The sequence below is a fragment of the Dendrobates tinctorius genome, unplaced genomic scaffold (genome assembly GCF_039654945.1).
Source record: "Dendrobates tinctorius isolate UK_male_01 unplaced genomic scaffold, ASM3965494v1 ptg000213l, whole genome shotgun sequence".
NCBI lineage: Eukaryota > Metazoa > Chordata > Amphibia > Anura > Dendrobatidae > Dendrobates > Dendrobates tinctorius.
This window is the reverse complement of record NW_027361880.1, coordinates 5,391,948-5,405,481: the sequence shown is the minus strand read 5'-3', so window position 1 is coordinate 5,405,481 and position 13,534 is coordinate 5,391,948. Positions and strand designations below refer to the sequence as shown.

At 42.6% G+C, this 13,534-nt stretch overlaps 1 protein-coding gene across 5 annotated transcripts in view; it reads left to right on the top strand.

Annotated features, from left to right (window-relative positions):
- The window catches only part of MORC2 (MORC family CW-type zinc finger 2), a 196,131-nt gene that overhangs the window by 53,133 nt on the left and 129,464 nt on the right, over nucleotides 1–13,534 (top strand). For all 5 annotated transcript variants that reach the window (XR_012222267.1, XM_073554793.1, XM_073554790.1 and 2 more), the window contains exons 3-4: nucleotides 4,281–4,334; nucleotides 4,466–4,500. Coding sequence is in view for 4 of the 5 variants with exons in the window: in XM_073554793.1 (XP_073410894.1) it covers nucleotides 4,281–4,334; nucleotides 4,466–4,500 (89 nt within the window). In the remaining variant the exon portion in view is untranslated. The remainder of the gene's footprint in view (nucleotides 1–4,280; nucleotides 4,335–4,465; nucleotides 4,501–13,534) is intronic.

Below are 13,534 nucleotides of genomic sequence, written 5' to 3'. Positions count from 1 at the left end.
TGCGGCTCATGATGTTTCCAGAAGCACAAGCTGGACACTAGCATGTCGTATTTGCAATTTTCACTCTGCAATATCCATTGCGCGCTAATTTCTGGAAACCTCCAGTGAGGTCAAAATAAGCACTACTTTCCTAGATGATTTCACTGAGTGTAATTTGCAAAATGGGTCCGTTTTTGAGGGATTCCTGCTGTTGTGGAAGCATACAGGGGTTGTTCAATACTAGGACAACCTCTTCTCGATCAAATGTTTGACGCAGATTTATAGTAAAGCCTATACTTGCGTTCCGTGCCGGCGCCGTTCAGCCGGTGTCAGCACTCGCTCTCACCGGTGCTCTCGTGTGATGTTGTGACACGTGATGACGGCGCCGTGTTGCCACCTTTGGCAAATCGATCATGAAGAGGAAGTCTGGGCTGCAGCTGAACCCTGGCTTCGTCTTCATGTTAAATTCGCCGAGATCATGTGTCACAACACCGCACGAGAGCCTCGGGGAGAGCGAGCGCTGGCACGGGAAGGAAGTATAGGTTTTATTATTTTATCGAGGCCAAGCGAGGTGTATGACAGGAAGTTGTCCAAGTAGTGGACAACTTCTGTAACCCCTTTCTGACCGCTGACGGGATAGTACGTCAGCGGTCAGATTCCCCCGCTTTGACGTGGGCTCCGGCGGTGAGCCCACCTCAAAGCCGCGACATGTCAGCTGTTTTGAACAGCTGACATGTGCCCGCAATTGGTGCGAGCGGAATAGTCATCCGCCCATTTAACTAGTTAAATCCCGCTGTCAAGCACTGACAGTGGGCATTTAACTAGCGCTTCCGGATGCCAGGCAGGAAGTGAGCGCATCGCCGACCCCCGTTGCCTTTACAACCAGAGGGCTCATATTGACCTCTATGGTTGTTGCAGGCACATTGCTTTGAGCGCCGCCCAGTGGTCGATGCTCAAAGCAGTGCAGTAAATCTGCTACATATGGACGATCTGCTCATCGCCCATATGTAGCAGCCCATATGTAGCAGAGCCGATCGAGTTGCGCATGCTTCTAGCCTCATATGGATTATATTAAAGCATGCCAAAAGTAAAAAAAAAAATTAAAAAATTAAAAATTAAAAAAAAACTTTAAACCTAAAATTTCAAATCACCCCCTTTCGCCCTAATCAAAATAAAGCAATAAAAAAAATCACACATACACATATTAGGTATCGCCACGTTCAGAATCGCCCGATCTATCAATAAAAAAGCATTAACCCGATCGCTAAATGGCGTAGCGAGAAAAAAATTCAAAAACTCCAGAATTACTTTTTTTTTGGTCTCCGCGACATTGCATTAAAATGCACTAACGGGCGATCAAAAAAAGTATCTGCACAAAAAGTGGCATTATTAAAAACGTCACCTCGGCCCGCAAAAAATAACCTCTGACCCGACCCCAGATCACGAAAAATAGAGACGCTATGGGTCTCGGGAAAATTGCGCATTTTTTTTTTTTTTTGCAAACTTTGGAATTTTTTTCACCACTTAGATTAAAGAGACCATAGACATGTCTGGTGTCTATGCACTCGTAATGACCTGAAGAATCATATTGGCAGCTCAGTTTTAGCATTTAGTGAACCTATCAAAAAAGCCAAGCAAAAATCAAGTGTGGGATTGCACTTTTTTTTTGCAATTTCACCGCACTTGAAATTGTTGTTCCCGTTTTCGAGTACACTACATGCTAAAACCAATGATGTTGTTCAAAAGTATAACTTGTCTCGCAAAAAATAAGCCCTCACATGGCCATATTGATGGAAAAATAAAAAAGTTATGGCTTTGAAAAGAAGGGGAGTGAAAAATTGAAAAAAGCTCCGGTCATGAAGGTGTTAAATAAGCGCAAATGGTACCCACAAAACACTCCAGGAAACTCTGCTTCCCAAAATCTAAGGGTACGTGCACACGCTGCGGAATCCGCTGCGGATTAATCCGCAGGGATTTTGCAAAAACCGCAGATAATCCGCAGGTCAAAAGACCTGCGGATTATCTGCGGTTTTGCCTGCGGTTTGGTCCTGCGGATTCACTATCTCCACAATGGTGGAGATAGGAACCCGCAGCGGTTTCCGCAGAAAGAATTGACATGCAATTCTTTCTGCGGATTCAAAACCGCAGCAAATCCGCGCGGATTTTTCCGCAGCGTCGGCACAGCGTTTTTTTTTACCATTCATTTGAATGGTACTGTACACCGCAGCTAAAGCTGCTGCGGGTCCGCAGCGGCCAAAACCGCTGCGGAAACGCAGCGGAATCCGCAGCGTGTGCACGTACCCTTAGTGGCACTCTTGTCTCTTCTGGGCTGTGCACAAACAGAAGTGTATTACCACATAAAAGGTATTGCCCTACTTGGGACAAATAATTTACAGTGTACGTTTTTTTCTTTATAGCCATGGTAAACATAAAACATTGATCTAAATCTGCTAATTATTGCAACAAATTTAATTTTTAATTTTCTCACATCCCAATGGTAAAAAAATACAATTATGGGGAAAAAAATTCATTACACCGCCAGATGAATTCCTTGAGGGGTGTAGTTTCCAAAATGGGGTCAATTGTGGGGTATTTATCCTGCTCTGGCACCTCAGGTGCTCTGCAAGTGGTGGCCACAAACTGTTGCAGCTATATTTGTGCTCCATAAGTCAAATAAGCGATTCTTTCCTTCTGAGTTCTGCCATGTGCATAAATAGTTTCTGACTATATATTGGATATTGCTATATTAGGAAGAAATTGCTTTGTTTGGGTCCATTTCCTCCTCATTGTTTTAACCTCAAATTTTTAATTTTCACAATCTTTTCATGGGGGAAAATTATTCATTTTCAAGGTCCAATGTTTTAAAATTCTGTGAAGCAAGTGTGGGTTTAAGATGACTGATAAATACTTGAGGGATGTAGTTTCCAAAATGGGGTCACTTATGAGGGGTTTCTGCTGTTTTGGCACCTTGTGGGATCTTCAAATGTGCCATGGCATCTGCCGCCTATTCTGGCCAAATCTGCGCTAGAAAAGTCAAATGGTTCTTCCCTTCTGAGCCCTCCTGTGTGTCAAAGCGGTAGTTTTCATCCACATATGAGGCATCGGTTTGGGTGGTCCATTTTCTCCTGTTAACGTTTGTGAAAATGAACAATATAGGGCTGAAGCAACATTTTAGTGAATAATTTAATTTTTCATTATTTTAAGTTTCCTGAATGCTGTTTTGAATACTAAGGAATGCCATTTTTACAATGGGGTCTTGTTATGGGGTTTAAAAATAATTCAGAAATTTGTAAAACCAAAAAAAAGTCGCCATTTTCTGAGACTTGTAACGCTTACGATTTTTGAGATATGGGACTGTGTGATGGCTTATTTTTACCACACTGTGCTGATGTTTTTACTGATACCATTTTGGGGTAGATACAATGTTTTGATCACCTTTAATTGCAATGTTGCTGCTGCCAAAAAAACATAACTCTGGTGATTTTTATTTTTTTTCTCTCTTGTTATCCTGTTTACTGATTTTAAATGTATTTTATATTTTGATAGATCGGACTTAAAAAATGCAGCAATACCATATATGTGTATTTTTTTTTTTTTATTTTTGGTTTAATTTTTAATGGAGGAGGAAAGGGGAGTGATTTGTACTTTTTTTTTTTTTTTTTTTTTTTTCTTTCAGATTTGTAAACTTAAAAAAAAAAAGAAAAAACAAAGCAAACTTTTAATGTATTTTACTGTATTTAATAGTCCCCTTAAGGAACTTAAAGCTGCGATCGTCATGGCAGTGCATCAGCATAGCGTTATGTATAGAGAAAATCAGTCTCCTATGAATGCTAGCTCAATGCTGGTGCACTGATGGGCAGGTGGAATGACGCATTCACCTGGTGGCGCATGTTAAATGCCGCTGTCTGAGATTGGCAGTGACATTTACCAGGTTAACAGCCATGGGCGGAGCTCCACTCCACCCACAGATGTTAAATGATGGCGGATTAAATCGGCCATGATCTGCCAGGAACACCATACCTGCATCAAAGTCAAGGACACGACCTTTGACCCACATATGTCAAAGGTTGTGACGAGGTTATGCTTGTTTTCCCTCAATCTTCCCCCAGTCTTTTTCATATGGTGCTAAGAACTTACCTGCACTTACCCGTGTGTTCTTCCCTTCAAGTGACTGTCATGATCAGTTGTCCATATGTCAGCCAGTTTCTTTCTTATGTCTGCTTTCCTCATTACTTCTAGAAACAATTGCCTCTTATCAAGTAATTTTCTTCTATATGATTATTCTATTTTATTTTAAATAGGACCACACATGAGTTTCTATTTGGAGCCTTGGCTGAATTAGTTGATAATGCTAGGTATGTATTATTACATTTCTAACCCCCCCCCCCTCCAAAGCCTTATGTTGTTGTTAAATTATAGAAGACCTGTCATCAGGTGAAATGTAAAATGTAATTATATATTTATTTTTGTCTTCTCATTTTCACAGAGATGCTGATGCTACAAGAATTGATATTTTTACAGGTATGTTGGCATGAAACCCAAAAATACTTAATTCAAAGTATCCTATCCCAATATGTAGTAGGTGTAATAATTAAAATATTAGCAAATGCCTCCAATTGGAAATGTAACTACGTATATACTCGCGTATAAGCCAAGATTTTCAGACCATTTTTTGGGGCTGAAAGTCCCCCTCTCGGCGTATACGCGAGTCGTATACGCCAGGGGGTCGGCAGGGGAGTGGGGGCGTCATCATATTTAGAGCAGATTGAAATGCTGTACATCTATTTGGAGATCCATAGCTCTGGATTATTGGTGTTTGCAATTGGTGGCATAGAAAATTGTTTCATTTGGGAATAATTGATATACAAAAATGATAACCTTATTTGTGAAATAACAGTGCCATCTTATGGCCAATTTATGAATAGCAACTGCTAATTGTTTTTGAATCTCAAAATTATATCTTTTACAGGGGATATTATTTATAGCACTAAGCACTTTTTCTGATTTGAGATTTATTGAAGAACAATTATAGCACAGCAGCACTTTATTAATATACTTTTTTGTGATTTGTGATCAAACTTTCATTAGTTATCTTTTTTTTGTGACCTCACTGTAAAATAAGTTTGAAAAATATGTCACTTAAATAGTCATCTGTGGGCTTCTAACAGCTTCTGTTTTTCCAGTACCTTTTTCCTGCAATTTCTTAAATTAATTTATTTTTTTAACTATTGTGAGGCAGTGACCGGTGTCATATGTGAGGGTCGCTATGTGCCCCCAGGATGCGCTCAGAAGCATATTAGATCACCTGGAGTGCCTTGTGCTCACAACAAGTTGCCTGTAATAAAAAGAAATAAAATTGCTGCTACATTTTTAAACCTCCTAAAAGGCTAACAAAGTAAAATAGCATTTTACAAATGGTGCTGACGTAAAGCAGACATGTGGGAAATATTATTTATTAATGTTTTGCTATGGTATGACCATTTGGATTAAAGGGATAATCATTCAAAGTTTGAAATTTTTTTTAACATTTTTCTCAAATTTCTGATATTCTTTATAAATAAACACAGAACATATCAACCTAAATTTACCATTATCATAAAGTATAATGTGTCACGAAAAAACAATCTCAAAATCACTGGAATTTGTCGAAGTGTTCCAGAGTTATTACCACATAAAGTGACACTGGTCAGATTTTTAAAATTTGGCTCTGTCACTAAGGGGCTAAAAATCGCAACGTGTGCACACAGCCTTAATGTTGATTATTTATATTTTATGAAATATTCCAAAAACTAGCTTGGCCCGTGCAAAATTTTTGCACATTGATCATCGGGGGCGCAGGTAATTTAAGAAAAAGGAAGCTGGTCAAATGTAAATGTATTTCATGAGATGATGAACACAGACTGGTATTTATATATAAACCCTGAAAAATGGAGACTGTATAAGACCACAAAAAAATATATTGTGTATAAATGTCTCAATTAATGAATAAATATATAACAGACAGGGAAGTTAATTGCAATATGGATAAAGCCTTTTAGATTAATGGCAACAAAAAATGCTTAAAGGTGCACCACACAGAAATATATATACCGTATATACTCGAATATAAGCCGAGATTTTCAGCCTGTTTTTTTGGGCTGAAAGTCCCCCTCTCGGCTTATATTCGAGTCATATACACCGGGGGGGGTCGGAGGGGGAGCGGGGGTGTAAGGTCATACTTACCCGTCCTGACGCTGTCTCTTGAGCCCCCAGCTTCTCCCCGTGCTCTCTCTTCCTGCCTTCAGCGGTCACGTGGTGCCGCTCATTAAAACTCATGAATATGCGCATATTCATGAGTTTTAATGAGCGGCACCACGTGACCGCTGAAGGCAGGAAGAGAGAGCGCGGAGAAGCTGGGGGCTCAAACACAGCGTCAGGATGGGCAAGTATAGCGATACTCACCTGTCCTGCGTCCATGGCTGCTTGCTGCTGTCTGTCATCGGTCAGTGACTTCAGACAGCAGAGGGCGCGGTGACGTGTTAGTGCGCGCCGCGCCCCCTGCAGTCTGAACGTCACTGACTGATGACGTTGCAGATGGCGGTGAGCAGCCATGGACGCAGGACAGGTGAGTATCTGACACCCAGCGACGGAGAGGTGAGTATGTCTTTTTTTTATTTTTACATGCTGCAGTAGCGGCAGCACATGGGGAAATAATCTTAAGGAGCTTCTAATGGGGGCAGTTTATGGGGAAATAATCTTAAGGAGCTTCTTATGGGGGCAGTATATGGGGGAACAATATGGAGCTTCTTATGGGGGCAGTATATGGGGGAACAATATGGAGCTTCTAATGGTGACAGCATATGGGGGAACAATATGGAGCTTCTTATGGGGGCAGTGTATGGGGGAACAATATGGAGCTTCTAATGGGGGCAGCATATGGGGGAACAATATGGAGCTTCTTATGGGGGCACCATATGGGGGAACAATATAGAGCTTCTAATGGGGGCAGCATATGGGGGAACAATCTATGGAGCTTCTTATGGCGGCAGTATATGGGGGAATAATCTATGGAGCTTCTTATGGGGGCAGCATATGGGGGAATAATCTATGGAGCATTTCCCACCCTAGGCTTATACTCGAGTCAATAAGTTTTCCCAGTTTTTTGTGGCAAAATTAGGGGGGTCGGCTTATACTCGGGTCGGCTTATACTCGATTATATACAGTAACAAAAAATAATAAATTAGTAAATACAATAAATAAAACAGATCCGGGAAATTTATATAGGGTCCAAATTAAAAACGTGTGTGTATGTATACGTGTGTGTGTGTGTGTGTGTGTGTGTGTGTATATATATATAATATATATATATTTATATTTATAATCATACTATACAATATATCAGCATAGATAAGAACCCATCATTTAAAATTCATGCTGAATAAACTATGTAGCAATAAATAAATATATAAATGCTATATTCAATAAATGAGCCAAGCGCCTATATAGAAAAAAAACATTCACGGTGATCATGCAGATTATATTTCTCTATTTTTTTTCTCTTTAACAATATAATCTGCTTGAATTTTAAATGATGGGTTCTTATGTATGATGATATAATGTATAGTATATACGTTTTCATTTGGACCTTATATAATTTCCCGCATCTATTTTATTTATTGTATTTACTAATTTATTATTTTTTGTTAGATATATTTTTGTGTGGTGCACCTTTTGTAAGCATTTTTTGTTGCTATTGATCTAAAATAAAGGCATTATCACATACTGTAATTAACTTCCCTGTCTTTTATATATTCATTAATTGAGACATTTGTACACATAATATATTATTTTGTGGTCTTATACGTCTCCATTTTTTAGGGTTTATTAATTTGAGTGGTTTCCACTTGCGTTTTTCTTTCAGGATTGACGTATAAATTCCAATTTTAACACAATTTTTATTTTTTACTATATATATATATATATATATATATATATATATATATATATATATACACTAGATTAAGGCCCGATGCTATCGCATCGAGAGGATAGTGACACACCTCTTGCCATGTTAACCCTCAATACACACACACCTCCTCAACACACACTCCTCTCACCTTTCACCATCTCCACTCACATCCACTCACTCTTTCACTCCACATACGACCCTTTCTCTCACTCCGTCTCTCATACTCACACTGTCATCGTCGCTGCTCCATGATCCCCGACATCATCTTCCGCCGGCGCCATCCTGGATCCCGACGTTGTCCACGCCGGCGACATGTTCTTGCGGCCATGCCATCTTGAGTATTCTGAAATCCTGCGAGTGGACATTAGTGGAGATAGTGAAAGGTGAGAGGAGTGTGTGTTGAGGAGTGGTGTGTTGAGGGTTAACATGGCAAGAGGTGTGCTGTGACGTCACCAGTTACAACTGGACGGAAGTTGTTGCAACCCGGAAGCTGCTTAGCGCATTTATTATAGTAGATTAAGGCCCGATGCTATCGCATCGAGAGGATAGTGACACACCTCTTGCCATGTTAACCCTCAATACACACACCTCCTCAACACACCACACCGCCTCAACACACACTCCTCTCACCTTTCACCATCTCCACTCACGTCCATTCACTCTTTCACTCCACATACGACCCTTTCTCTCACTCCGTCTCTCATACTCACACCGTCATCGTCGCTGCTCCACGATCCCCGACATCTTCTTCCGCCGGCGCCATCCTGGATCCCGACATTGTCCACGCCGGCGACATGTTCTTGCGGCCATGCCATCTTGAGTATTCTGAAATCCTGCGAGTGGACATTAGTGGCTCACCATTGTCATTTTGAAACACGACTGCTACTTCACTGACAGTGGGATTATTGTAGCATCGAGGGTCTTGAGTACGATCTTGTTTAATAGCCATAGTGATGTTTGGCATGGCAGTTCCGTTTTGTACATTTTTGATTTTCTTTACATTGTAAGCGTTGTTCGTTTGCGCGGTAGTGGTATCGAGAATGTAAAGTTGGGCAAATGCGCGTTGCTGGTCATCTGAGGGATGTAGTGTTCCAGTTCTATGATAGATCTGGCCATGTATGCGGAAACAGCATGGACCATATCCAGGAGGTGGTGAAATATTTGCACCCATGGAGGCAAAAAGCAAAGGAACTGTTAATACTTCGAATATTATCCATTAAATTTTTGTTAAATTCACTTTGCCCTTTCAGCAAACGTGTAAAGACATCAGGATATTGTAGTATGGGTACATGGACTTTACCCTTCTGACAGCAGAGCGTAAAGTTGTTATCAGAAGGTATCTCTGCTACAAAATGCAAAGCTTCGCAATGCTCACATACATGGGTCATGTCACCACAGCTGTGTTCGGTAATACTATTTTCATCATTAGTGAAAATGTGAGGTTGTAGTAGAAGTGCATGTCCAACCGATGGGGTGCGCCTAGTTTTGAGACCAACGTATATTTGTCTTGGTTGCACTTTCTGCGGGCTAACTGCAGCTTGTATGTGAAGAAACTGTGCGTTGGTATTGACTAATGGTGGTATTGATGGGGCAGAAACAGATTGCTGATTAGTTATGTCAGTGAACAGCATATAGGATGAAGTGTGGTAGTAACTTGTTCCACATGCTGATGTGGAAGCATCCTGTTGTGAGTCTGCTAACAATGATGAGGAAGAAGCCGTCTGTTGTTGGCGGTGATGGCGTGTAGAGGCTTCCTCAGCCAATGTAATAGATTTAGAGTTAGGGGATTCGTGTGTGAGACAACGGCGTTTATAAGCCTTAATCTTGTCAAGTCGATGCTGTTTTTCCTCAGGAGTCTCATTAGCACGGCGTTGTTTTTGTCGTAGTGCTAAAGCTGCTTTCCTTTCACTGGCATTGGCATACTGTGCATCGGTATTGAATGGTGGTATTGATAGGGCAGAAACAGATTGCTGATTAGTTATGTCAGTGAACGGCATATGGGATGAAGTGTAGCAGTAAATTGTTCCACATGCTGATGTGGAAGCATCCTGTTGTGAGTCTAATAATAATGATGAGGAAGAGGCCGTCTGTTGTCGGCGGTGACGGCGTGCAGAGGCTTCTTCAGCCAATCTTATGGATTTAGAGTTAGGGGATTCGTGTGTGAGGCGACGGCGTTTATAAGCCTTAATCTTCTCAAGGCGATGGTGTTTTTCCTCAGGAGTCTCATTAGCACAGCGTTGTTTTTGTCGTAGTGCTAAAGCTGCTTTCCTTTCACTGGCATTGGCATACTTTTTGTTATGACTCATGTTGGCACAGGTAAAGGAGTCTATTTGGCAGTTATCTGGCAGTGAAGAAGGCGTCCTGGAGTATTGTAGAGTAAACAGATACTAATTGACCCTGTAATTGCCCAGCAGTAGTTATGAAGTGGTAGTGGCAAATTGGCCCTGTAGTTAGACACCGGCAGAGGAGCAAGGCAGCAGTAGTTATGGCGGTAGAGGCAAATTGGTCCTGTAATTAGACACCGGCAGAGGAGCAATGCAGCAGTAGTTATGGCGGTAGAGGCAAATTGGCCCTGTAATTAGACACAGGCAGTGAACAGTCAGAGGAGCAAGGCAGCAGTACTTATGGCGGTAGAGGCAAATTGGCCCTGTAATTAGACACCAGCAGAGGAGCAAGGCAGCAGTAGTTATGGCGGTAGAGGCAAATTGATCCTGTAATTAGACACCGGCAGAGGAGCAAGGCAGCAGTAGTTATGGCGGTATTGGCAAATTGGCCCTGTAATTAGACACCAGCAGAGGAGCAATGCAGCAGTAGTTATGGCGGTAGAGGCAAATTGATCCTGTAATTAGACACCGGCAGAGGAGCAAGGCAGCAGTAGTTATGGCGGTAGAGGCAAATTGGCCCTGTAATTAGACACCGGCAGAGGAGCAAGGCAGCAGTAGTTATGGCGGTATTGGCAAATTAGCCCTGTAATTAGACACCGGCAGAGGAGCAAGGCAGCAGTAGTTATGGCGGTAGAGGCAAATTAGCCCTGTAATTAGACACCGGCAGAGGAGCAAGGCAGCAGTAGTTATGGCGGTAGAGGCAAATTAGCCCTGTAATTAGACACCGGCAGAGGAGCAAGGCAGCAGTAGTTATGGTGGTATAGGCAAATTGGCCCTGTAATTAGACACCGGCAGAGGACAAAGGCAGCAGTAGTTATGGCGGTAGAGGCAAATTATCCCTGTAATTACACACCGGCAGAGGACAAAGGCAGCAGTAGTTATGGCGGTATTGGCAAATTAGCCCTGTAATTAGACACCGGCAGAGTAGCAAGGCAGCAATAGTTATGGCGGTAGAGGCAAATTAGCCCTGTAATTAGACACCGGCAGTAAACAGGCATAGGACCAAGGCAGCAGTAGTTATGGTGGTACAGGCAATGCCAAGCGTCCGCACAACAAGTCGGCGTGAGGTAAATGACGCAATTTCACGAATGCAAGATGGTGATTCGCCGACGTCGTTAACACCTCTTGCCATGTTAACCCTCAACACACCACACCGCCTCAACACACACTCCTCTCACCTTTCACCTCCACTCATGTCCACTCACTCTTTCACTCCACATACGTTCCTTTCTCTCACTCCGTTTCTCATACTCACACCGTCATCGTCGCTGCCCCGACATCTTCCTCCGCCGCCGCGATCCAGGATCCTGACGTTCTCCAGGCCGCCGACATGTTCTTGCGGGACGCCATCTTGGATTTCGTGAAATCCCGCGATATTCAAGATAGCGTCGCCGCAACAACATGTCGCTGGCGTGGACGACATCGGGATCCAAAAAGATGGCGTCGGCGAAATCTCGCGAGATTACGCCGGCGCCATTTTGGATCCCGATGTCGCCCACGCCAGCGACATATTCTTGCGGGACGCCATCTTGGATGTCGTGAAGTCCCGCGATATTCAAGATGGCGTCGCCGCAACAACATGTCGCTGGCATGGGCGACATCGGGATCCAAAATGGCGTCGGCGTAATCTCGCGAGATTTCGCCAACGCCATCTTTTTGGATCCCGATGTCGTCCACGCCAGCGACATATTGTTGCGGCGACGCCATCTTGAATCTCGCGGGATTTCACGACATCCAAGATGGCGTCCCGCAAGAACATGTCGGCGGCCTGGAGAACGTCTGGATCCTGGATCGCGGCGGCGGAGGAAGATGTCGGGGCAGCGACGATGACGGTGTGAGTATGAGAAACGGAGTGAGAGAAAGGAACGTATGTGGAGTGAAAGAGTGAGTGGACATGAGTGGAGGTGAAAGGTGAGAGGAGTGTGTGTTGAGGGTTAACATGTGCGTGTGTGTGTGGTGACGTGATAGAGATAGAGAGAGAGATAGAGAGAGAGATAGAGATATATATTATTATAATATAATTATATTTTTAATAAATTATGTTGGGGTAATTTGTGTAACTTTGCGTCTTTCCTCCTATATACAGTACAGACCAGAAGTTTGGAAACACCTTCTCATTCAAAGAGTTTTCTTTATTTTCATGACTATGAAAATTGTAGATTCACTCTGAAGGAATCAAAACTATTTATTAACACATGTGGAATTATATAATTAACAAAAACGTGTGAAACAACTTTGATTACTGCTTTGCACACTCTTGGCATTCTCTTGATGAGCTTCAAGAGGTAGTCACCGGAAATGGTCTTCCAACAGTCTTGAAGGAGTTCCCAGAGATGCTTAGCACTTGTTGGCCCTTTTGCCTTCACTCTGCGGTCCAGCTCACCCCAAACCATCTTTATTTGGTTCAGGTCTGGTGACTGTGGAGGCCAGGTCATCTGGCGTAGCACCCCCATCACTCTCCTTGATCAAATAGCCCTTACACAGCCTGGAGGAGTGTTTGGGGTCATTGTCCTGTTGAAAAATAAATGATGGTCCAACTAAACGCAAAACGGATGGAATAGCATGCCGCTGCAAGATGTTGTGGTAACCATGCTGGTTCAGTATGCCTTCAATTTTGAATAAATAACCAACAGTGTCACCAGCAAAGCACCCCCACACCATCACACCTCCTCCCTCCATGCTTCACGGTGGGAACTAGGCATGTAAAGTCCATCCGTTCACCTTTTCTGCGTCGCACAAAGACACGGTGGTTGGAACCAAAGATCTCAAATTTGAACTCATCAGACCAAAGCATAGATTTCCACTGGTCTAATGTCCATTCCTTGTGTTCTTTAGCCCAAACAAGTCTCTTCTGCTTGTTGCCTGTCCTTAGTAGTGGTTTCCTAGCAGCTATTTTAAGTTTCCTCTTAACAGTTTTTGTAGAGAGATGTCTGCTGCTAGAACTCTGTGTGGCATTGACCTGGTCTCTAATCTGAGCTGCTGTTAACCTGCGATTTCTGAGGCTGGTGACTCGGATGAACTTATCCTCCGCAGCAGAGGTGACTCTTGGTCTTCCTTTCCTGGTACGGTCCTCATGTGAGCCAGTTTCTTTGTAGCGCTTGATGGTTTTTGCCACTGCACTTGGATACATTTTCCAATTTTTCAGATTGACAGACCTTCATTTCTTAAAGTAATGATGGCCACTTGTTTTTCTTTACTTAGCTGCTTTTTTCTTGCCATAATA